This window comes from Bombina bombina, chromosome 2, assembly GCF_027579735.1.
Source record: "Bombina bombina isolate aBomBom1 chromosome 2, aBomBom1.pri, whole genome shotgun sequence".
NCBI classification, from domain to species: domain Eukaryota; kingdom Metazoa; phylum Chordata; class Amphibia; order Anura; family Bombinatoridae; genus Bombina; species Bombina bombina.
This window is the reverse complement of record NC_069500.1, coordinates 835266327-835293008: the sequence shown is the minus strand read 5'-3', so window position 1 is coordinate 835293008 and position 26682 is coordinate 835266327. Positions and strand designations below refer to the sequence as shown.

Here is a 26682-nt window from a genome sequence, read left to right as displayed (position 1 = left end):
CATACTTCCTCTATAATATTCAGGTCTGTACTATGTGGAGGCCAGTCCATGTCTGTTACTGTTTTATCAGCTGTTTTCACTACATTAGCAGTGTGCTTAGGATCGTCATCATGCTGAAAAATAAAACCATTCTCAGTCAGGCGCTTTCCAGAAGGAATGGCAAGATAAATTAAAACCTGTCTGTACTTTTCAGCATTCATGATCTCATCACTTCGGACAATATCGCCAACACCACTGGCAGAAATTCAGCCTCACATCAGGACAGACCTTCCAATATGTTTCACTAAAGGCCACAAGCACTCATTCTTCCATCTCTCTTCAACTGTTCTCACATATTGCCGACGATTGGACTAAAAAATGTCATACTTGGATTCGTCACATAATACTCTTTTCTTCTGTTATGTGTGATCAGTCCACGGGTCATCATTACTTCTGGGATATAACTCCTCCCCAACAGGAAATGCAAGAGGATTCACCCAGCAGAGCTGCATATAGCTCCTCCCCTCTACGTCAGTCCCAGTCATTCTCTTGCACCCAACGACTAGATAGGATGTGTGAGAGGACTATGGTGATTATACTTAGTTTTTATGACTTCAATCAAAAGTTTGTTATTTTAAAATAGCACCGGAGCGTGTTATTACTTCTCTGGCAGAGTTTGAGGAAGAATCTGACAGAGATTTTTACTATGATTTTAACCGGAGTCGTTAAGATCATATTGCTGTTCTCGACCATCTGAGGGAGGTAAAGGCTTCAGATCAGGGGACAGCGGGCAGATGAATCTGCATTGAGGTATGTGGCAGTTTTTATTTTCTGAATGGAATTGATGAGAAAAGCCTGCCATACCGTTAAAATGACATGTATGTATACACTTCAGTATTCTGGGGATGGTATTTCACCGGAACTACTCTGTTAAAGGTCATTAATACTTTTAATAACTATTCTCATATTAAACGTTTTTGCTGGAATGTAGAATCGTTTAACTTTGCTGAGGTACTGTGTGAATAAATATTTGGGCATTATTTTCCACTTGGCAGTTTTTTTGCTTTAATTGTGACAGTTTCGTTTCTCTTCACTGCTGTGTGGGAGAGGGAGGGGCCGTTTTTGGCGCTCTTTGCTACGCATCAAAAAAAAATTCCAGTCAGTTACTTTTATATTTCCTGCATGATCCGGTTCATCTCTGACAGATCTCAGGGGTCTTCAAACTTCTTTGAAGGGAGGTAAATTCTCTCAGCAGAGCTGTGAGAATCCTTATAGTGACTGTGAATAAAAACGTTGTTTTATTTTCTTATGTACAAATTTAATTAGTGTTGTTTTTACTAATGGGAACAAACCTTTGCTAAAAGATTGTGTTGTTTTAAAGTTTGATGCTATAACAGTTTTTCAGTTCATTATTTCAACTGTCATTTAATCGTTAGTACCTCTTTGAGGCACAGTGCGTTTTTTTGCTAAAAAAGGATTATAACCAAGTTGTAAGTTTTGTTGCTAGTGTGTTAAACATGTCTGACTCAGAGGAAGATATCTGTGTCATTTGTTCCAATGCCAAGGTGGAGCCCAATAGAAATTTATGTACTAACTGTATTGATGCTACTTTAAATAAAAGTCAATCTGTACAATGTGAACAAATTTCACCAAACTGCGAGGGGAGAGTTATGCCGACTAACTCGCCTCACGCGGCAGTACCTGCATCTCCCGCCCGGGAGGTGCGTGATATTTTGGCGCCTAGTACATCTGGGCGGCCATTACAGATAACATTACAAGATATGGCTACTGTTATGACTGAAGTTTTGTCTAAATTACCAGAACTAAGAGGCAAGCGTGATCACTCTGGGGTGAGAACAGAGTGCGCTGATAATGCTAGGGCCATGTCTGATACTGCGTCACAGCTCGCAGAGCATGAGGACGGAGAGCTTCATTCTGTGGGTGACGGTTCTGATCCAAACAGATTGGACTCAGATATTTCAAATTTTAAATTTAAATTGGAGAACCTCCGTGTACTACTAGGGGAGGTCTTAGCAGCTCTCAACGATTGTAACACCGTTGCAATACCAGAGAAACTGTGTAGGTTGGATAAATACTTTGCGGTACCGGCGAGTACTGACGTTTTTCCTATACCTAAGAGACTAACTGAAATTGTTACTAAGGAGTGGGATAGACCCGGTGTGCCGTTCTCACCCCCTCCAATATTTAGAAAGATGTTTCCAATAGACGCCACCACTAGGGACTTATGGCAAACGGTCCCCAAGGTGGAGGGAGCTGTTTCTACTTTAGCTAAGCGTACCACTATCCCGGTGGAGGATAGCTGTGCTTTCTCAGATCCAATGGATAAAAAATTAGAGGGTTACCTTAAGAAAATGTTTGTTCAACAAGGTTTTATATTACAACCCCTTGCATGTATCGCGCCGATTACGGCTGCGGCAGCATTTTGGATTGAGTCGCTTGAAGAGAACCTTAGTTCCTCTACGCTAGACGACATTACGGACAGGCTTAGAGTCCTTAAACTAGCTAATTCTTTCATTTCAGAGGCCGTAGTACATTTAACCAAACTTACGGCTAAGAACTCAGGATTCGCCATACAGGCACGCAGGGCGCTGTGGCTAAAATCCTGGTCAGCTGATGTTACTTCTAAGTCCAAATTACTTAATATACCTTTCAAGGGGCAGTCCTTATTCGGGCCCGGTTTGAAAGAAATTATCGCTGACATTACGGGAGGTAAGGGCCACGCCCTACCTCAGGACAAGGCCAAAGTTAAGGCTAGACAGTCTAATTTTCGTCCCTTTCGGAATTTCAAAACAGGAGCAGCATCAACCTCCACTGCACCAAAACAGGAAGGAGCTGTTGCTCGTTACAGGCAAGGCTGGAAGCCTAACCAGTCCTGGAACAAGAGCAAGCAGGCCAGGAAACCTGCTGCTGCCCCAAAGACAGCATGAACCGAGAGCCCCCGATCCGGGACCGGATCTAGTGGGGGGCAGACTCTCTCTCTTCGCCCAGGCCTGGGCAAGAGATGTTCAGGATCCCTGGGCACTAGAGATCATATCTCAGGGATACCTTCTAGACTTCAAATTATCTCCCCCAAGAGGGAGATTTCATCTGTCAAGGTTGTCAACAAACCAGATAAAGAAAGAAGCGTTTCTACGCTGCGTACAAGATCTGCTAACAATGGGAGTGATCCATCCGGTTCCGCGGTCGGAACTAGGACAAGGGTTCTACTCAAACCTGTTCGTGGTTCCCAAAAAAGAGGGAACTTTCAGACCAATCTTAGATTTAAAGATTCTAAACAAATTCCTAAGAGTTCCATCGTTCAAAATGGAAACTATTCGGACAATCCTACCCATGATCCAAGAGGGTCAGTACATGACCACAGTGGATTTAAAGGATGCTTACCTTCACATACCGATCCACAAGGATCATCACCGGTATCTAAGGTTTGCCTTCTTAGACAGGCACTACCAGTTTGTAGCTCTCCCATTCGGATTGGCTACGGCTCCAAGAATCTTCACAAAGGTTCTGGGTGCCCTTCTGGCGGTACTAAGGCCGCGAGGGATTTCGGTAGCTCCATACCTAGACGACATTCTAATTCAAGCTTCAAGCTTTCAAACTGCCAAGTCTCATACAGAGTTAGTTCTGGCATTTCTAAGGTCGCATGGATGGAAAGTGAACGAAAAGAAGAGTTCTCTTTTTCCTCTCACAAGAGTTCCATTCTTGGGGACTCTTATAGATTCGGTAGAAATGAAGATTTACCTGACAGAGGACAGGTTAACAAAGCTTCAAGATGCATGCCGTGCCCTTCATTCCATTCAACACCCGTCAGTAGCTCAATGTATGGAGGTGATCGGCTTAATGGTAGCGGCAATGGACATAGTACCTTTTGCACGCCTACACCTCAGACCGCTGCAATTGTGCATGCTAGGTCAGTGGAATGGGGATTACTCAGATTTGTCCCCTACTCTGAATCTGAATCAAGAGACCAGAAATTCTCTTCTATGGTGGCTTCATCGGCCACACCTGTCCAGGGGGATGCCATTCAGCAGGCCAGACTGGACAATTGTAACAACAGACGCCAGCCTACTAGGTTGGGGCGCTGTCTGGAATTCTCTGAAGGCTCAGGGACTATGGAATCAGGAGGAGAGTCTCCTTCCAATAAACATTCTGGAATTGAGAGCAGTTCTCAATGCCCTTCTGGCTTGGCCCCAATTAACAACTCGGGGGTTCATCAGGTTTCAGTCGGACAACATCACGACTGTAGCTTACATCAACCATCAGGGAGGGACAAGAAGCTCCCTAGCAATGATGGAAGTATCAAAGATAATTCGCTGGGCAGAGTCACACTCTTGCCACCTGTCAGCAATCCACATCCCGGGAGTGGAGAACTGGGAGGCGGATTTCTTGAGCCGCCAGACTTTTCATCCGGGGGAGTGGGAACTTCATCCGGAGGTCTTTGCCCAAATACTTCGACGTTGGGGCAAACCAGAGATAGATCTCATGGCGTCTCGCCAGAACGCCAAACTTCCTCGCTACGGGTCCAGATCCAGGGATCCGGGAGCGGTTCTGATAGATGCTTTGACAGCACCTTGGAAATTCGGGATGGCTTATGTGTTTCCACCCTTCCCGCTGCTTCCTCGATTGATTGCCAAAATCAAACAGGAAACAGCATCAGTGATTCTAATAGCGCCTGCATGGCCACGCAGGACTTGGTATGCAGATCTAGTGGACATGTCATCCTGTCCACCTTGGTCTCTACCTCTAAGACAGGACCTTCTGATCCAGGGTCCATTCAAACATCAAAATCTAACTTCTCTGAAGCTGACTGCTTGGAAATTGAACGCTTGATTTTATCAAAACGTGGTTTTTCTGAGTCAGTTATTGATACCCTGATACAGGCTAGGAAGCCTGTTACCAGAAAAATTTACCATAAAATATGGCGTAAATACCTATACTGGTGCGAATCCAAACGTTACTCCTGGAGTAAGGTTAGGATCCCTAGGATATTGTCTTTTCTACAAGAAGGGTTAGAAAAGGGTTTATCAGCTAGTTCATTAAAGGGACAGATTTCAGCTCTGTCCATCTTATTACACAGGCGTCTGTCAGAAAATCCAGATGTCCAGGCTTTTTGTCAGGCTTTAGCTAGGATCAAGCCTGTGTTTAAAGCTGTTGCTCCGCCATGGAGTTTAAACTTAGTTCTTAACGTTTTACAGGGTGTTCCGTTTGAACCCCTTCATTCCATTGATATAAAATTGTTATCTTGGAAAGTTCTGTTTTTAATGGCTATTTCCTCGGCTCGAAGAGTCTCTGAGTTATCAGCCTTACATTGTGATTCTCCTTATCTGATTTTTCACTCAGACAAGGTTGTTCTGCGTACTAAACCTGGGTTCTTACCTAAGGTAGTCACTAACAGGAATATCAATCAAGAGATTGTTGTTCCATCCTTGTGTCCAAATCCTTCTTCAAAGAAGGAACGTCTTCTACACAATCTAGATGTAGTTCGTGCCCTCAAGTTCTACTTGCAGGCAACTAAAGATTTTCGCCAAACTTCTTCCCTGTTTGTCGTTTATTCTGGACAGAGGAGAGGTCAAAAAGCTTCCGCTACCTCTCTCTCTTTTTGGCTTCGTAGCATAATACGCTTAGCCTATGAGACTGCTGGACAGCAGCCTCCTGAAAGAATTACAGCTCACTCCACTAGAGCTGTGGCTTCCACTTGGGCTTTTAAGAATGAGGCCTCTGTTGAACAGATTTGCAAGGCTGCAACTTGGTCTTCGCTTCATACTTTTTCCAAATTTTACAAATTTGATACTTTTGCTTCTTCGGAGGCTATTTTTGGGAGAAAGGTTCTTCAGGCAGTGGTTCCTTCTGTATAATAAGCCTGCCTATCCCTCCCGTCATCCGTGTACTTTTGCTTTGGTATTGGTATCCCAGAAGTAATGATGACCCGTGGACTGATCACACATAACAGAAGAAAACATAATTTATGCTTACCTGATAAATTCCTTTCTTCTGTTGTGTGATCAGTCCACGGCCCGCCCTGTTTTAAGGCAGGTAAATATCTTTTAAATTATACTCCAGTCACCACTTCACCCTTGGTTACTCCTTTCTCGTTGATTCTTGGTCGAATGACTGGGACTGACGTAGAGGGGAGGAGCTATATGCAGCTCTGCTGGGTGAATCCTCTTGCATTTCCTGTTGGGGAGGAGTTATATCCCAGAAGTAATGATGACCCGTGGACTGATCACACAACAGAAGAAAGGAATTTATCAGGTAAGCATAAATTATGTTTTTTTTCCACTGCTCTTCATTCCAATCTTTGTGAGCTTTAGCATATTTTAGCGTTTTCACCCTGTTTCCCTTCTGAAAAAGTGGTTTGTTGGCTGCAGCCCTTCCACAAAGACCATTCCTGATTAAGCTTCTTCAGACTGTAGAAGGATCAACGTGGCATCCCAATGAAGCTGCCTAATTCTGAGCCAGGTCTTTGCTGGACTTCTTCCGGTCTCTTAAAGCAGAAACTCTGAGAAACTTCTCATCAGATTTTGAAAGTTTTCTTGGTCTGCCAGTTTTTTTTTTCTTGTCCTTGCCCTTTCCTGATTCTTCAAATTTCTTTCTTGAATACCACATTGTGAGTATCCAGTTTGTTTGCTGATTTCTTTTTGAGAGTGGCCTTGCTGATGCAAAAGTTCGATTTTATGTCTGTCAAATTCTGTGATCTTTGGCATTTTAAATGGAAGTATGTGATTTGAATGTTGGTCTTATTAGCAAGCTTCCAATGAATTAAACTCATACCACATGTGATTGTAATTCTCAAGCATGTCTTGCACAAACCTGGTGTGATAAACATTTCTCCAACATTGGTGTGTCCGGTCCACGGCGTCATCCATTACTTGTGGGAAATATTCTCCCCCACAGGGAAAGGCAAGGAGAGCACACAGCAAGAGCTGTCCATATAGCTCCCCCTCTGGCTCCGCCCCCCAGTCATTCTCCTTGCCGCTCTGAACAAGTAGCATCTCCACGGGGATGGTGAGGAGTTTGTGGTGTTAGTTGTAGTTTTTTATTCTTCTATCAAGAGTTTATTTTAAAATAGTGCTGGCTTGTACTATTTACTCTACAACAGAAAAGTGATGAAGATTTCTGTTTAAGAGGGCTATGATTTTAGCACAAGTAACTAAAATCCATTTCTGTTACCACGCAGGACTGTTGAAACCAGAGAACTTCAGTTGGGGGTAACAGTTTGCAGACTTATCTGCTTCAGGTATGACTAGTCTCCTTCTAACAACACAGGCTAATGCTAGATGACAGTCATTTTTCCCCTCAGGGAAAACGGTAAGCCATTTTTCTTTCACCTCAGTAAAAAAGATAACAGGCTTCCCCTTTTTGATTTTTATGCTGGTAGACACTGTCAGGGGCCAAATCGATTGTTTTTTATTACAATATCATGGCAATTGAAATGTTTTATAAGCTCATATACACTTGGGGACGTTTTTTATTGATCTGGCTTGCTTTAGACACCTAAATCTAGTCAGGAAGGCCCCTTCACTCTAGTGTACTGAGGGAGGAGGCCTCATTTTGGCACTTCAGTTAATTTCAAGGCAGTGCATGCAGTTCCATGTGAGAGGGTCCTGTGGCTCAGAAAGTGACTCCAGAAGGCTTATTTCTGTGGATGATTGACCCCTAAGAAAGGTAAAAGCTGCAACAATGCTGTAGCAGGGATTGTGGTGTATAAAAACGGTTAAATCCAACAATTAGCTCCGGTTTGCTTGTTTTAAGAGCTAGAGTCTCCATATTTGCTGTGCAATACTTTCTAAGCATTAAGACACTGGGGTCCAAATTTCAGAAAAATCGGATATTGCCTTCATAGTTTTTTGAACATTCAGAAATAAAGTGTGTCATTTTATTATTTAAAGAGACAGTAACGTTTTTGTTTAAAATCGTTTTTATTGCATTGTTTGCCTGCCTAAATCTGTTTAACATGTCTGTGCCATCAGATAACCTATGTTCTGTGTGTGTAGAGACAAATGTGGTTCCCCCTTCGAGTGTTTGTGATAATTGTGCCATAGCGTCCAAACAAAATGAGGACAGCTCTGTTACATTTCATAATGTTGCCCAAGATGATTTATCTAATGAAGGAAGTGGGGATAGTTCTACATCCTCTCCTTCTGTGTCTACACCAGCTTTGCCCGCGCAGGCGACACCTAGCGCGCCAGTGCTTATTTCTATGCAACAATTAACAGCAGTAGTGGATAATTCTATAGCAAATCTTTTATCCAAACTGCCAGCATTTCAGAGAAAGCGTGATTGTTCAGCTTTAAATACAGATAAAAGGGATGAACAATCAGACGCTGACGATGCTTTATCTATTTTACCCTCACATCAATCGGAATTGGCTGTGAGGGAAGGGCTGTCTGAGGGTGAAATTTCAGACTCAGGAAAAATTTCTCAACAGGCAGTACCTGATATAGTAGCATTTAAGTTTAAGCTAGAACATCTCCGCGCTTTGCTAAAGGAGGTATTAGCTACTCTGGATGACTGTGATTCTATGGTAGTACCAGAGAAGTTGTGCAAATTGGACAAATTTTTAGAGGTCCCAGTGCACGACGACGCTTTTCCAATACCCAAAAGGGTAGCGAACATAGTGGAAAAGGAGTGGGAGAAGCCAGGTGTACCCTTTGCCCCACCTCCTATATTTAAGAAAATGTTTCCCATAGTAGACCCTAGAAGGGACGCATGGCAGACGGTCCCGAAGGTTGAGGGAGCTGTTTCAACACTAGCGAAGCGCACCACTATTCCTAAGATCCTATGGATAAAAAAATGGAAGGATTGCTTAAAAAGATTTTTGTTCAGCAAGGGTTCATCCTTCAACCAGCTACGTGTGTTATTACTGTCACTTCAGCGGCGTCCTTTTGGTTCGAGGAACTAGAAAGGTCGCTCCAGAAAGAGACTTCCTATGAAGAAGTCATGGACAGAATTCACGCATTAAAATTAGCTAATTCCTTTATATTGGATGCCGCCTTTCAAATAACGAAATTGGCGGCGAAAAACTCAGGTTTTGCTATAGTAGCGCGGAGGGCGCTTTGGCTAAAATCCTGGTCGGCAGATGTGTCGTCCAAGACTAAGTTACTTAATATTCCTTTCAAGGGTAAGACCCTTTTTGGGCCGGAATTGAAGGAAATTATTTCAGACATCACTGGGGGTAAGGGCCATTCCCTCCCACAGGATAGGCCTTTTAAGGCTAAGAACAAGTCTAATTTTCGTTCCTTTCGCAATTTCAGGAACGGACCGGCTAATAACTCCACTGCCGCTAGACAAGAAGGTAACACGGCCCAGCCCAAACCCGCTTGGAAGCCCATGCAAGGCTGGAACAAGGGTAAACAGACCAAGAAACCTGCTGCTGCTACCAAGACAGCATGAAGGGGTAGCCCCCGATCCGGGACCGGATCTGGTAGGGGGCAGACTATCTCTCTTCGCTCAGGCTTGGGCAAGAGATGTTCCGGATCCCTGGGCATTAGAAATAGTCTCCCAGGGATACCTTCTAGAGTTCAAGGGACTTCCTCCAAGGGGAAGGTTCCACCTGTCTCGCTTATCTTCAGACCAGATAAAGAAACAGGCATTCTTACATTGTGTAAGAGACCTATCAAAGATGGGAGTGATAAACCCAGTCCCCTCCGGGGAACAAGGTCTAGGTTTTTACTCAAACCTGTTTGTGGTTCCCAAAAAAGAGGGAACTTTCAGGCCAATTCTGGATTTAAAGATATTAAACAAGTTCCTCAGAGTTCCATCCTTCAAAATGGAAACCATTCGGACAATCTTGCCGACAATCCAGCAGGGTCAATATTTGACTACCGTGGATCTAAAGGATGCTTATCTGCATATTCCAATCCACAAAACTCATCACCAGTTCCTGAGGTTCGCCTTTCTGGACAAACATTACCAGTTCGTGGCTCTTCCATTCGGTTTAGCCACCGATCCCAGAATTTTCACAAAGGTGCTAGGGTCCCTTCTAGCGGTCCTAAGGCCGAGGGGCATCGCTGTAGCACCTTATCTAGACGACATCCTAATCCAAGCGTCGTCTCTTTCCAAAGCAAGGGCCCACACAGACATTGTGTTGGCTTTTCTCAGATCTCACGGGTGGAAGGTGAACATAGAAAAGAGTTCACTGTCACCGTCCACAAGGGTTCCCTTTCTGGGAACAATAATAGATTCTGTGGAAATGAAGATCTTCCTGACAGAAGTCAGAAAGCTAAAGCTTCTAAACGTTTGTCGAGTTCTTCATTCTATTCCTCAACCCTCCATAGCTCTGTGCATGGAAGTAATAGGACTAATGGTCGCAGCAATGGACGTGGTTCCTTTTGCTCGAATTCATCTAAGACCATTACAGCTGTGCATGCTCAATCAGTGGAATGGGGACTATACAGACTTGTCTCCCCAAATTCAAGTAGACCAGGTAACCAGGGACTCACTTCTCTGGTGGTTGACCCAGGATCACCTGTCTCAGGGAATGAGTTTCCGCAGACCGGAGTGGGTCATCGTCACGACCGACGCCAGCCTCTTGGGGTGGGGCGCGGTCTGGGACTCCCTGAAAGCTCAGGGCCTATGGTCTCGGGAAGAGTCGCTTCTCCCGATAAACATTTTGGAACTAAGAGCAATATTCTATGCGCTCCTGGCTTGGCCTCAGCTAGCGGAAGCCAGGTTCATAAGATTTCAGTCGGACAACATAACGACTGTTGCGTACATCAATCATCAGGGGGGAACAAAGAGTTCCCTAGCGATGAAGGAAGTAACCAAGATTATCCAATGGGCAGAGAATCACTCCTGCCATCTATCTGCTATTCACATCCCAGGAGTAGACAACTGGGAGGCGGACTATTTGAGTCGTCAGACTTTCCATCCGGGGGAGTGGGAACTCCACCCGGAGGTCTTTGCTCAGTTAACCCAATTATGGGGCATTCCAGACATGGATCTAATGGCGTCCCGTCAGAACTTCAAGATTCCTTGCTACGGGTCCAGATCCAGGGATCCCAAGGCGACTCTAGTGGATGCATTAGTGGCGCCTTGGTCGTTCAACCTAGCGTATCTGTTTCCACCGTTTCCTCTCCTTCCCAGGCTCATAGCAAGGATCAAACAGGAGAAGGCCTCGGTGATTGATAGCTCCTGCGTGGCCACGCAGGACTTGTTATGCAGACCTGGTGAATATGTCATCGGCTCCACCATGGAAGCTACCTTTGAGGCAGGATCTTCTAGTACAAGGTCCATTCGAACATCCAAATCTAGTTTCTCTGCAGCTGACTGCTTGGAAATTGAATGCTTGATTTTATCCAAGCGTGGGTTTTCGAATTCTGTGATAGATACTCTGGTCCAAGCCAGAAAACCTGTGACTAGAAAGATTTACCATAAAATATGGAAAAAATATATCTGCTGGTGTGAATCCAAGGGATTCTCCTGGAGTAAGATTAAAATTCCAAAGATTTTCTCCTTTCTCCAAGAAGGTTTGGATAAAGGGTTGTCAGCTAGTTCTCTAAAAGGACAGATTTCTGCTTTATCTGTCTTGTTACACAAACGACTGGCAGCTGTGCCAGATGTACAAGCTTTTGTTCAGGCTTTGGTTAGAATCAAACCTGTTTACAGACCCATGACTCTTCCTTGGAGTCTAAATTTAGTTCTTTCAGTTCTTCAAGGGGTTCCGTTTGAACCTTTACATTCCATAGATATTAAGTTATTATCTTGGAAAGTTCTGTTTTTGGTTGCTATTTCTTCTGCTAGAAGAGTTTCTGAATTATCTGCTTTGCAATGTAATCCACCCTATCTGGTTTTCCATTCAGATAAGGTTGTTTTGCGTACTAAGCCTGGTTTTCTTCCAAAAGTTGTTTCCAACAAGAATATTAACCAGGAAATAGTTGTTCCTTCTCTGTGTCCGAATCCAGTTTCAAAGAAGGAACGTTTATTACACAATTTAAATGTTGTTCGTGCTTTAAAGTCTACCTAGAAGCAACAAAAGATTTTAGACAAACCTCATCTTTGTTTGTCGTTTACTCTGGTAAGAGGAGAGGTCAAAAAGCTACTGCTACCTCTCTCTCTTTCTGGCTGAAAAGCATTATCCGATTGGCTTATGAGACTGCCGGACGGCAACCTCCTGACCGAATCACAGCTCACTCTACTAGGGCTGTGGCTTCCACTTGGGCCTACAAGAACGAGGCTTCTGTTGATCAGATATGTAAGGCAGCGACTTGGTCCTCTCTGCACACTTTTGCCAAATTCTACAAATTTGATACTTATGCTTCTTCGGAGGCTATTTTTGGGAGAAAGGTTTTGCAAGCCGTGGTGCCTTCCATTTAGGTAACCTGATTTGCTCCCTCCCTTCATCCGTGTCCTAAAGCTTTGGTATTGGTTCCCACAAGTAATGGATGACGCCGTGGACCGGACACACCAATGTTGGAGAAAACAGAATTTATGCTTACCTGATAAATTACTTTCTCCAACGGTGTGTCCGGTCCACGGCCCGCCCTGGTTTCCTAATCGGGTTGAAAAATTTTTTCTTTATACACTACAGTCACCACGGCACCCTATAGTTTCTCCTTTTTCTCCTAACCGTCGGTCGAATGACTGGGGGGCAGAGCCAGAGGGGGAGCTATATGGACAGCTCTTGCTGTGTGCTCTCCTTGCCTTTCCCTGTGGGGGAGAATATTTCCCACAAGTAATGGATGACGGCGTGGACCGGACACACCGTTGGAGAAAGTAATTTATCAGGTAAGCATAAATTCTGTTTTTTCAAAGCAGTCATTTTGGCATGAAATGATCAAACAAATACAGGTGTTAGCAATAATATTAATTGGGGTTCCATTCCGTTTAGGTTTACGAGAGCCAGGTTCCTGCTATTGCTCAAGTGTAAGGGGGGAAGGGGGTCACACTAAATACTTGGCACTCTGTTTTTTTTAATACTGCATACAAATATCCTGTATTTTCTGGTTGTAGTCTAATAATGAGACTGAGAAATAATTATATATGGTCATGATACCATTGCTAAAACAACAAATCTAATGGTGGCCTAAGAATTTTGCACTATACTGTATATTTATGAAAGCTTCATTAGGCTGGTAAAACGTGGTGTCTTATACAATATGAATATTAAAAGGGCATGAAATTCAAAATTAAACGTTTATAATTCAGATATAGCATGTCATTTTAATACACACTTTTAAAATCACATTGTTCAATTGATATACTTTGTTGAACATCAGATGAACATATCCTCGGCAGCAACACACTACTATTGTTTTTCTGTCCACCTTTCACTTTTTTCATCAGACAGTAAAATGACACTTGTGTGTTTATACAGAAAGTGGATGTTACCAGCAAAGCCGTGGCTGAAATCCTTGCCAAAACCACGGAGTATCTGCAGCCAAATCCAGGTAATTGCCCAGGATCCTGCACTTTCATCATCTTAGTAATTAGTCATAAGAAAGCAGGGTGCGGAAGGAGGAGACCGCTCGTTGCATTCAGCTCTTTTGGAGCGGGATTTATTCTTGTGAAAAGTTAATACACTAAAATATGTGCAAATCCAGATCTAAGTGTGTTGCACTTTCACAAGAATAAATCTGCTTGCGAAAAGAGCCGAATACTGTCAGCTGGTGCTGCTTTCCGCATTCGGAGGTATCCGAAACCTCCGAAAGCACACGTTTGTTATTTAGTAATACATTTAAGGGTTAACCCAATGATTGAGAAAATGTAGTGAACAACAGTGTTTTTTGTGTAATTTGGACTGAAGTTATGATATGAAAAGATAGATAACGCCTTTACTACCCATTCCCAAGCTTTGCGCAACCAACATTGTTATATTAATATACTTTATAACATTTAAACCTCTAAATTCCTGCCTGTTTCTAAGCCACTGCAGCCTATCACATGCTTTATTAGCTTTTTAAAACAAGAGGCTGCTAATTCACGTGGGCCAAATAGATAACAATGTGCTTACTCCCGTGGAGTTGTGCGAAACACTGCACTAATTGGCTAAAATGCAAGTCAATAGATAATAAATAAATAAATAGCCATGTGATAAGGGGGCTGTCAGAAGAGGCTTAGAGATACAAGGTAATCACAGAGGTAAAAAGTATATTAATATAACAATGTTGAACTATGCAAAGCTGGGAAATGGGTAATAAAGGGATTATCTCATCTTTTTAAAACAATAAAAGTTTTGAAGTAGACTGTCCCTTTTAAGCCCTAAATAAAAGCTCAATATAATCTTTTATCAAAGTAAATATTACTTAGTAATATACTTGGTAATATACTTAGTATTATATGTATATGCATTTTTTGTGTGAAATTTATACTAGTTGTTTATGTTTAAATATTTTTTTTTATTCGAATGTTTATCACAATTTTATTTTCAAACAAATATATTGAGATAGTAACATTAATAATTATGCAATTATAACATCTTAAATATATTATAACTTTCCGTTTCTCCCATTCCAAACTACTAGAGTGTCTCTCTCTGGGATAAGTGGTAGAAGTTCATAAGTAATCAATTTTTCCAGTTCTAGAGACTTTCATCTTCTTTTATCTTTAGTCCATCCACTGAACCACTTGTTACATTTTGGATTGGGGAAAACATCCGGCATTGTAAATGACAGTAAATTAACAGGAAAACAAAGAAAAAGAAAATACATTTAAAATAAAAAGAAATAAATACAAAACTATTTGCCAATTAACCGAACACCTTCTGACATAAACCATGACATATTTTCTAACTAGAGATATTTTTCTGACTATAACAATATAAATATCTATGTTCTCAGTGTAGGTAGCTTAAAGTGAATGTCAAGTTTCACGAATGAAAGTCCTGTTTTTAAAATTACTATTAAAAACAGGGGCACTTTCATACATAAGTTTACATTGAAGCCGTTCTTTTAAAATACCTTTTATTCTTAGCAAGCGTGGAACATCGATTTCTCCACCCCTAGGACGTCTCTTCTTACTTCAGAAATGACGAATCCGGCTTCCTCCAATCACGGCGTGGCCTCAGGCAATGTTTGCTCTTGGTGGGAAGCCGTTATTGGAGGAATCCGGGTGCGTAATTTCTGACGTAAGAGACTACCTGGAGGTGGGGGAATTGCTCCTCCGGTGTTCCTCGCTTGCTAGGAATAAAAGTTAAGTATTTTAAAAGAATGGCTTCAATGTAAACTTTCATGAATGAAAGTGCCCCTGTTTTTAATAGTATTTTTAAAAACAGGGCTTTCATTTGTGAAAGTTGACATTCACTTTAAGGTTTTTTCCATCTTAATGGGAGGAGAGTCCACTGCTTCATTCATTACTTGTGGGAATTAAGGACCTGGCCACCAGGAGGAGGCAAAGACACCCCAGCCAAACGCTTAAATACCTCCCCCACTCCCCTCATCCCCCTCATCCCCCAGTCATTCTTTGCCTTTCATCACAGGAGGTTGGCAGAGAAGTGTCTGAAGATTCGGAGTAGTCTCTTATGGAGGGTAGTACTCTTCGAAATGGGACTGGAGTTTTAAGTAGTCCTGTCAGCCTCTCAGTGAGTGCATGGATGAATGTTAGAGCCCAGAGATACAGGGAGAGTCTTTCTGGGAAACCATCCCGATTCAGATTAACGGCTCCATAAGCAATCAGCGTTGACCAGTTTCGCTGCCTGCTTTTCTGCTCTTAAAGGGACAGTCTAGGCCAAAATAAACTTTCATGATTGATAGGGCATGTAATTTTAAACAATTTTCCAATTTACTTTTATCACCAATTTTGCTTTGTTCTCTTGGTATTCTTAGTTGAAAGCTTAACCTAGGAGGTTCATATGCTAATTTCTTAGACCTTGAAGCCCACCTCTTTCAGATTGCATTTTAACAGTTTTTCACCACTAGAGGGTGTTAGTTCACGTATTTCATATAGATAACACTGTGCTCGTACACGAGAAGTTATTTATCTGGGAGCAGACACTGATTGGCTAGACTGCAAGTCTGTCAAAAGAACTGAAAAAAGGGGCAGTTTGCAGAGGCTTAGATACAAGATAATCACAGAGGTTAAAAGTATATTATTATAACTGTGTTGGTTATGCAAAACTGGGGAAAGGGTAATAAAGGGATTATCTATCTTTTAAAACAATAAAAATTCTGGTGTAGACTGTCCCTTTAAGTCCATGTCAGGAGCGATGCTACTACCCTGTCACACCTGAAAGGCCGTCTTCCTGTTCCACGGCATAGATTCTGGTAAGATCGTTTCATTTATACACACATAACGTAAGAAGACAGGGTCACAGTGTGTCTCATTTTATCTGTATAGAATCAAGGGTAATACCCTCGGAAAGGGGGTTATTGAACAGGGGGGAGGATTTGTGCATAATATTTGTGTTTAATGCTGCGACATGTGTGAGATCATCGCAGACCTTTTTTTGGCGCGGTTTCTCTCTAGTGCAGGGGCGTTCCTCCATGGCAATTCATGTGACCGGGTGTGGCCTTTTTAACTTCCTCTTTTTTGACCGGCAGTTGTTGGAGACGAAGTGGTTTCTCTGTGGTCCGAGTCATAGGAGGTGGTAAGTGCCCCGGCTGTTGGGATACAAAGGTGCCATTTAATTTCTATCTAGTCCGCAATAAAGGCGCAAGCTATGGAAGACTCTGATATGATAGAGGGTACTTTAATTAAAGAGGGTACTCTTTAATTAAACCTAATAACTGTGTCTATTGTGAGGAGGTTCCGGTTGATCCGCCTCCTCAACTTTGTTCCACATGCTTTGACAAAATTTCAATATCTAAAAAGAATAAGATATTTAGTACCAAGGAGCCGTCCACCTCTGAGGGTTCTCTGTCCCTCAAGGTGCGTTCCCTACACCCATCTCCAATTGCAAATACATTTTCCTAGGGCACTACTAATCCTCCCGCGGGAAGGGCCCTTTGGCCGCCAGATTTTGCTGATCAGTTACAAACGTCGGTTTCTGCGGCCTTCAATGCCTTAACACGTCCTTCTAATCGAAAGGTGAAAAGGGTCATCTACTCCGCTGGATATCTGACAGATTATCCACTGATGAAGACGACTCCGACTCTTCGGAGGATGTTTTTTCTGGGTCGGAATCGGCGACTTCTAGACCTCTGCAGGAGGAGCCAGATTTTAAATTTAAGATAGAGTATTTGCGCTTTCTGCTGAAAGAGGTGCTTGCTATGTTGGAGGTTCCTGAATCGAAACTGCTGGCGGAACCTTCGATCCCTAAGCTAGATAGGGTTTACGAGGACAGTGTGGTGCCTCAGACTTTCCCTGTCCCCATTAAAATGGCTAATATTATTAAGAATGAATGGGAGAAGCTTGGTTCGTCCTTTTCCCCCCTCTTCTTCTTTTAAAAAGCTATTGCCCATTCCGGATTTGCAGCTTGGGCTATGGGGGGCCATTCCTAAGGTGGATAGTGCTATCTCCATGCTTGCTAAGCGAACGGCTATCCCGCCCGAATATAGCTCTTCGTTCAAGGAGCCCATGGATAAAAAAATTGGAGTTCATGTTAAGAAAGATGTTCCAACTCACGTGGGTTTGTTTTTCAACCGGCAGTCGCTGCGGTAGTTGGAGCTGTTACCTATTGGTGTGACGCTCTGTCTGCTATGGTCGAGGTGGAGAATACCCTCGAGGAGATACAGGAACGAATTAAGGCCTTAAGGGTAGCTCATTCATTCATCTGTGATGCAAATAGGCAGATTATTTGCCTGAATGCCAAGACATCAGTTGTTTCTGTTCTAGCCCGTAGGGCTCTGTGGTTAGAGTCGTGGTCTGCTGACATGACTTCCAAGTCTAGATTACTTTCCCTCCCGTTTAAAGAGAAGGTTCTTTTTGGTCCAGGCCTGGACTCTATCATATCCATGGTCACGGGTGGCAAGGGTGCTTCCCTTTCATTCAGACAAGTCTCAACACCAGAAACCTGCTCACTCTTGGAACAAGACCAAGCAGAGCAAGAAGCCCGCCAAGACAAAATCGGCCTAAAGGGGCGGCCCCCGATCCGTCTCTGGATCGCGTAGGGGGCAGACTGTCTCTTTCTCCAACATAGGTGTGTCCGGTCCACGGCGTCATCCTTACTTGTGGGATATTCTCTTCCCCAACAGGAAATGGCAAAGAGCCCAGCAAAGCTGGTCACATGATCCCCCCTAGGCTCCGCCTTCCCCAGTCATTCTCTTTGCCGTTGTACAGGCAACATCTCCACGGAGATGGCTTAGAGTTTTTTGGTGTTTAAATGTAGTTTTATTGCTTCAATCAAGAGTTTGTTATTTTAAAATAGTGCTGGTATGTACTATTTACTCTGAAACAGAAAGGAGATGAAGATTTCTGTTTGTAAGAGGAAGATGATTTTAGCAACCGTTACTAAAATCGATGGCTGTTTCCACACAGGACTGTTGAGATGAAGTAACTTCAGTTGGGGGGAACAGTGTGCAGACTTTTACTGCTTGAAGTATGACACATTTCTAACAAGACTTGGTAATGCTGGAAGCTGTCATTTTCCCTATGGGATCCGGTAAGCCATTTTAATAACAATTTATAAAGGGCTTCACAAGGGCTTTAAAGACTGGTAGACATTGTTTAATGGTTTGTTACTCTGAGGAGTTGTTTTTATCTGGGAATTTTGATAATAAAAACGGCAGGCACTGTATTGGACACCTTTTTCACTGGGGGCCTTCTCTAGTCATAGGCAGAGCCTCAGTTTCGCGCCATTAATGCGCAGTTGTTTTTTGGGAATCAAAGCATGCAGATGCATGTGTGAGGAGCTCTGATACACTGAAAAAGCGTGCTGAAGGCGTCATTTGGTATCGTATTCCCCTCTGGGCTTGGTTGGGTCTCAGCAAAGCAGATACCAGGGACTGTATAGGGGTTAAATGTAAAAACGGCTCCGGTTCCGTTATTTTAATTTGGTGTGCAATACTTTCAAGGCTTTATGACACTGTGGTGAAATTTTGGTGAATTTTGGACAATTCCTTCATACTTTTTCGCATATTCAGTAATAAAGTGTGTTCAGTTTAAAATTTAAAGTGACAGTAACGGTTTTATTTTAAAACGTTTTTTTGTACTTTGTTATCAAGTTTATGCCTGTTTAACATGTCTGTACCATCAGATAGACTATGTTCTGTATGTCAGGAAGCCAAAGTTCCTTCTCATTTAAATAGATGTGATGCATGTGATAGTGAAAATGATGCCCAAGATGATTCCTCTAGTGAGGGGAGTAAGCATGGTACTGCATCATCCCCTTATGTGTCTACACCAGTCTTGCCCACACAAGAGGCCCCTAGTACATCTAGTGCGCCTATTCTTCTTACTATGCAACAATTAACGGCTGTAATGGATAATTCTATTAAAAACATTTTAGCCAAAATGCCCACTTATCAGCGAAAGCGCGACTGCTCTGTTTTAGATACTGAAGAGCATGAGGGCGCAGATGATAATGGTTCTGACATGCCCTTACACCAGTCTGAAGGGGCTAGGGAGGTTTTGTCTGAGGGAGAAATTTCAGATTCAGGAAAAATTTCTCAACAAGCTGAACCTGATGTTATTACGTTCAAATTTAAATTGGAACATCTCCGCGCTGTGCTTAAGGAGGTGTTATCTACTCTGGATGATTGTGACAATTTGGTCATTCCAGAGAAATTATGTAAGATGGACAAGTTCCTAGAGGTCCCGGTGCCCCCCGAAGCTTTTCCTATACCCAAGCGGGTGGCGGATATTGTAAACAAAGAATGGGAAAGGCCCGGCATACCTTTTGTCCCTCCCCCTATATTTAAGAAATTGTTTCCTATAGTCGACCCCAGAAAGGACTTATGGCAGACAGTCCCTAAGGTCGAGGGGGCGGTCTCTACTTTAAACAAACGCACTACTATTCCTATAGAAGATAGTTGTGCTTTCAAAGATCCTATGGATAAAAAGTTAGAAGGTTTGCTTAAAAAGATGTTTGTTCAGCAAGGTTACCTTCTACAGCCAATTTCATGCATTGTTCCTGTTACTACAGCAGCGTGTTTCTGGTTTGATGAACTAGAAAAGTCGCTAGATAAAGATACCTCTTATGAGGAGATTATGGACAGAATTCGTGCTCTTAAATTGGCTAACTCTTTTACTCTAGACGCTACCCTGCAATTAGCTAGATTAGCGGCGAAAAATTCAGGGTTTGCTATTGTGGCGCGCAGAGCGCTTTGGCTAAAGTCTTGGTCAGCGGATGCGTCATCCAAGAACAAATTGCTTAATATTCCTTTCAAGGGGAAAACGCTGTTTGGCCCTGATTTGAAAGAGATTATTTCAGATATCACTGGGGGAAAGGGCCATGCCCTTCCTCAGGATAGGTCTTTCAAGGCTAAAAATAAACCTAATTTTCGTCCCTTTCGTAGAAACGGACCAGCCTCAAGTTCTACACCCTCTAAGCAAGAGGGTAATACGTCTCAAGCCAAGCCTGCCTGGAGACCAATGCAAGGCTGGAACAAAGGAAAGCAGGCCAAGAAGCCTGCTACTGCTACAAAGACAGCATGAGATGTTGGCCCCCGATCCGGGACCGGATCTGGTGGGGGGCAGACTTTCTCTCTTCGCTCAGGCATGGGCAAGAGATGTTCTGGATCCTTGGGCCCTAGAAATAGTCTCCCAAGGTTATCTTCTGGAATTCAAGGAGCGACCCCCAAGGGGAAGGTTCCACAGGTCTCAATTGTCTTCAGACCACATAAAAAAACAGGCATTCTTACATTGTGTAGAAGACCTGTTAAAAATGGGAGTGATTCATCCCGTTCCATTAAAGGAACAAGGGATGGGATTCTACTCCAATCTGTTCATAGTTCCCAAAAAAGAGGGAACATTCAGACCAATCTTGGATCTCAAGATCCTAAACAAATTTCTCATGGTTCCATCGTTCAAAATGGAAACCATTCGAACAATTCTTCCTACCATCCAGGAAGGTCAATTCATGACCACGGTGGATTTAAAGGATGCCTATCTACATATTCCTATCCACAAGGAACATCATCAGTTCCTAAGGTTCGCCTTTCTGGACAAACATTACCAGTTTGTGGCACTTCCATTCGGATTAGCCACTGCCCCAAGAATTTTCACAAAGGTACTAGGGTCCCTTCTAGCGGTGCTAAGACCGAGGGGCATTGCAGTAGTACCTTACTTGGACGACATTCTGATTCAAGCGTCGTCCCTGTCACAAGCTAAGGCTCATACGGACATTGTCCTAGCCTTTCTCAGATCTCACGGGTGGAAAGTGAACGTAGAGAAAAGTTCTCTATCTCCGTCAACAAGAGTCCCCTTCCTGGGAACAATAATAGACTCCTTAGAAATGAGGATTTTTCTGACAGAAGCCAGAAAATCAAAACTTCTAAACTCTTGTCAAGTACTTCATTCTGTTCTTCTTCCTTCCATAGCGCAGTGCATGGAAGTAATAGGTTTGATGGTGGCGGCAATGGACATAGTTCCTTTTGCGCGAATTCATCTAAGACCATTACAACTGTGCATGCTCAGACAGTGCAATGGGGATTATACAGACTTGTCTCCAACGATACAAGTAGATCAGAGGACCAGAGATTCACTCCGTTGGTGGCTGACCCTGGACAACCTGTCACAAGGGATGAGCTTCCGCAGACCAGAGTGGGTCATTGTCACGACCGACGCCAGTCTGGTGGGCTGGGGCGCGGTCTGGGAACCCCTGAAAGCTCAGGGTCTTTGGTCTCGGGAAGAATCTCTGCTACCGATAAACATTCTGGAACTAAGAGCGATATTCAATGCTCTCAAGGCTTGGCCTCAGCTAGCAAAGGCCAAATTCATAAGGTTTCAATCAGACAACATGACGACGGTTGCGTATATCAACCATCAGGGGGGAACAAGGAGTTCCCTGGCGATGGAAGAAGTGACCAAAATAATTCAATGGGCGGAGACTCACTCCTGCCACTTGTCTGCAATCCACATCCCAGGAGTGGACAATTGGGAAGCGGATTTTCTGAGTCGTCAGACATTTCATCCGGGGGAGTGGGAACTCCATCCGGAAATCTTTGCCCACATAACTCAATTATGGGGCATCCCAGACATGGATCTGATGGCGTCTCGCCAGAACTTCAAGGTTCCTTCCTACGGGTCCAGATCCAGGGATCCCAAGGCGGCTCTAGTGGATGCACTAGTAGCACCTTGGACCTTCAACCTAGCTTATGTGTTCCCACCGTTTCCTCTCATTCCCAGGCTGGTAGCCAGGATCAAACAGGAGAGGGTATCGGTGATCTTGATAGCTCCTGCGTGGCCACGCAGGACTTGGTATGCAGACCTGGTGAATATGTCATCGGCTCCACCATGGAAGCTACCTCTGAGACAGGACCTTCTTGTTCAAGGTCCGTTCGAACATCCGAATCTGGCCTCACTCCAACTGACTGCTTGGAGATTGAACGCTTGATTTTATCAAAGCGAGGGTTCTCAGATTCTGTCATTGATACTCTGGTTCAGGCTAGAAAGCCTGTAACTAGAAAAATCTACCATAAAATATGGAAAAGATATATCTGTTGGTGTGAATCTAAAGGATTCCCATGGAACAAGATAAAAATTCCTAGGATTTTATCCTTTCTTCAAGAAGGTTTGGAGAAAGGATTATCTGCAAGTTCTTTGAAGGGACAGATTTCTGCTTTATCTGTTTTACTTCACAAAAAGCTGGCGGCTGCGCCAGACGTTCAAGCTTTTGTTCAGGCTCTGGTTAGAATCAAGCCTGTTTACAAAAATTTGACTCCTCCCTGGAGTCTAAATCTAGTTCTTTCAGTTCTTCAGGGGATTCCGTTTGAACCCCTACATTCCGTTGATATAAAGTTATTATCTTGGAAAGTTTTGTTTTTGGTTGCAATTTCTTCTGCAAGAAGAGTTTCAGAGTTATCTGCTCTGCAGTGTTCTCCTCCATATCTGGTGTTCCATGCAGATAAGGTGGTTTTGCGTACTAAACCTGGTTTTCTTCCGAAAGTTGTTTCTAACAAAAATATTAACCAGGAGATTGTCGTGCTTTCTTTGTGTCCTAATCCAGTTTCAAAGAAGGAACGTTTGTTGCACAACTTGGATGTAGTTCGTGCTCTCAAATTTTACTTAGCAGCTACTAAGGATTTCAGACAAACATCTTCTTTGTTTGTTGTTTATTCTGGTAAAAGGAGAGGTCAAAAAGCAACTTCTACCTCTCTCTCTTTCTGGCTTAAAAGCATTATCCGATTGGCTTATGAGACTGCCGGACGGCAGCCTCCTGAAAGAATCACAGCTCACTCCACTAGGGCTGTGGCTTCCACTTGGGCCTTCAAGAACGAGGCTTCTGTTGATCAGATATGTAAGGCAGCGACTTGGTCTTCACTGCACACTTTTACCAAATTCTACAAATTTGATACTTTTGCTTCATCTGAGGCTATTTTTGGGAGAAAGGTTTTGCAAGCCGTGGTGCCTTCCATCTAGGCGACCTGATTTGTTCCCTCCCATCATCCGTGTCCTAAAGCTTTGGTATTGGTTCCCACAAGTAAGGATGACGCCGTGGACCGGACACACCTATGTTTGAGAAAACAGAATTTATGCTTACCTGATAAATTACTTTCTCCAACGGTGTGTCCGGTCCACGGCCCGCCCTGGTTTTTAATCAGGTCTGATGATTTATTTTCTCTAACTACAGTCACCACGGTATCATATGGTTTCTCCTATGCATATTCCTCCTTTACGTCGGTCGAATGACTGGGGAAGGCGGAGCCTAGGGGGGATCATGTGACCAGCTTTGCTGGGCTCTTTGCCATTTCCTGTTGGGGAAGAGAATATCCCACAAGTAAGGATGACGCCGTGGACCGGACACACCGTTGGAGAAAGTAATGTATCAGGTAAGCATAAATTCTGTTTTTTGCGTAGGCCTGGATAAGAGACGTGCAGGACCCTTGGTTTCTTGAGGTCATAGCTCAGGGCTACAGGATAGGATTCAAGACTCATCCGCCCAGAGGCAGATTCTTCCTGTCAAGCCTATCAAGTCCAGTGAAGAGAGACACCTCCCTACGATGCGTGAGGGATCTCTCCTCTCTGAGTAATTGTCCTAGTCCCTATAGCAAAAAGAGCCCTGGGGTATTATTCAAACCTTTTCATGGTACCAAAGAAGGGCATGTTTCGTCTAATTCTGGACATAAAAGTGTTTAAACAAGTTTTTGTCAGTTCCATCGTTCAAAATGGAGACTATAAGGTCTATTCTGCCCCTAGTTCAAGCGGGACAATTCATGACAACAATAGATTTGAAGGCTCTAAACAAATCAAAATAGAGGGCGCCACATAGTGCAGATCATAAACAACTTCAAAACAGAAAGAGAAGAGCAGAAGAATCCTACTCACAAGATGTAAAGCACTGATGTGCAATACCAGCAGTCCGGAACCACCCGTCGTCCGGTAGACCAATTGATGATGTCACAAAAGGGGTTCCTCGTCTCACCAGGGAGAGTCCAGAGATATCACAAGGGGGAGCCTGTACAGCAGCGGTCGGCCTAGCAGGTCCAGGGGCCCTCCACTTGCAAGGGTAAAGAGTATAGAGTCTAAAGCTCCAAAATGGTGTAGAAATTCCAGGATCAAGAAAATGATAGGTCGGCAGCAAATGGAGAGTTAAAAGGACTTAAAAATTTATTGTAAAGATAAAAACAGCAACGCGTTTCTCAGTGTAACACTGTTTCATCAGGCTATACAAAACAAACTCTCAGCTGCCATATTTAAAACCATAAAGAGCCAATCAGAATTCAGAAAAAATTGCACACCCCTAGCGGATAATACCAAAATATATATATATATATATATATATATATATATATATATATATATATATATATATATATATATAGGGGGTGAAGGGTTGACAGAAATAAATAAATTATATATTAGTACAAAACATTAATATATAAACAATTAATAAGCACTGATCTCTTTCCAAGGACAACAGATCCCTAATTTTGTGTATAAAAATATGAGGTAAGAAATATAGAAATACAATTAAATATTAAAAAACAAAATAAATCAACCTGTGACACACTGGTAGTGGTATATTCCATTGCTCACAGAAAATATGACAAACGTTTATATTAAAAACATGTCAATCATACTACATTAAAATATATTTAGTTGTCACTATTAGGCTATTGGCACCAGATCAAGAGAGAGGATTAATAATAAAAACGATTGGGTTTAAAGAGTTGTTGAACTCATAGATATATTTTTTTAAATTCTCTTTATTAAAAGGAAACAAAGCATTTACAAAAAAATCTTATGCATTTCTTATTACAAAATACAGTGCATTTGGCTTGACACTATTTATATCCTGTTTCAGGCTAAACAAATAACATTGTTCGTGGTAGCATGTTTTGAGAGTAAAGTCCTTCTCTCTAGTATGTGTTGTTGGATATATGCTTCGTTCCTTCATAAATTTTTCAAAATTTAAAACAAACATAAACAAACAATTTTTAATAATTATTTACATTGTAATCTTAGACCTTTAACAATGGTTTCTATGGTGTTTCTGTTCTTGGTTACAAACTCAGCGTGGGAGGGGGGCAGGGAAAAAAAAAAAATGGACCTTTGTTTTGTTGGTATATTGTTATTGTAAGCTCAAAACAGCATTACTTCTGAGAAGTCTCCCTCTTGTTCTAACCCCACCATTGAACGTCTCTCCTCCCCCATGTCAGTCTGCAGCATGGTTTCTAGGTGTGCAAATGGTTTAAATATCTGTTTCTGTGTGGAAGAATCTAATGTATCGATGTATATTTTCCATTTTTTAAGAAAGGGGCGCAGTCTGGTTTTTGTGTCAAGTCTAGCGTCGTGTTGTTCCACAAAAAGTTGCTTGAGTAGTAAGTGTTTTAATTGTGCCATTGTCGGTGCTTGTCGAACAATCCATCTCTTAAGAATGCACTGTCTGGCAAGAATTGTGTATAAGGTGAGGAATTTATGTAGTTTTTTATGTCTGTCGTCCCATTTGAACAGGAAGATTTCTGTCTCAGTGAGGTCAATTTCTATCCTAAATGTGAGTTTCAACCAGTATTGACATTGCCCCCAGAACCTCCTGATCTTCGGGCAAGTGTAAAAGTAATGGTGTAACGACGGGGCTGGTAGTCTGCATTTAATACAGTGATCTGGGACTTCTTTGTCCCACTTAGATAGTCTATGTGGTGTGATGTAGTCCATGTGTAAAACTCTAACTTGTGTTTCCCTTTGTGACACTGCTAATGTTGCCTGTCTGGTTTTTTCCAGGCTTTCTTTAACATCTTGCACCGTGGGCTCCACCATAAAGGCGGATACATGTCTTGACAGTAATTTTGATAGGATCATAGATTCGTTTTGCTGTATCAGACGTTTGTAAATGTGGGAAAGCGAGAATGATCCCGCCCGGAACAGAGTTTGTGCTATTGCAAAAGGCGAAACCTCCCAGAATCTTTCATTGGAAGACTGCAGTGAGCCCACATAGTGTCTCAGCTGCAAATAGGCATAAAAATGTCTGTTTGGGATGTGGAATCTGGTCTTGAGGTCCTGGAAAGATCTAACTGTGTGTAACAGTGGATCTAGTGTGTCTCCCAGTACTTTTAGTCCCATTCCTTCCCATACTCGGAAGGGTTCCTGATCCATGCCAGCCGGGAAGTCCGGGTTACCCAATATCGGGATAAACCTGGGCGAGGGGGAGTCAGTCTTTAAATATTTGTGTATTTTGTACCAGGCCCTTAACGGGTCTCTGTAAGTCACATT

General features: G+C 42.8%; 1 protein-coding gene across 1 annotated transcript in view; it reads left to right on the top strand.

Annotated features, from left to right (window-relative positions):
* SH3GL1 (SH3 domain containing GRB2 like 1, endophilin A2) overlaps positions 1-26682 on the top strand; it is a 264934-nt gene that overhangs the window by 69093 nt on the left and 169159 nt on the right. Inside the window, exon 3 of the mRNA XM_053703148.1 lies at positions 13313-13385. Within this exon, the coding sequence (XP_053559123.1) occupies positions 13313-13385 (73 nt within the window). The remainder of the gene's footprint in view (positions 1-13312; positions 13386-26682) is intronic.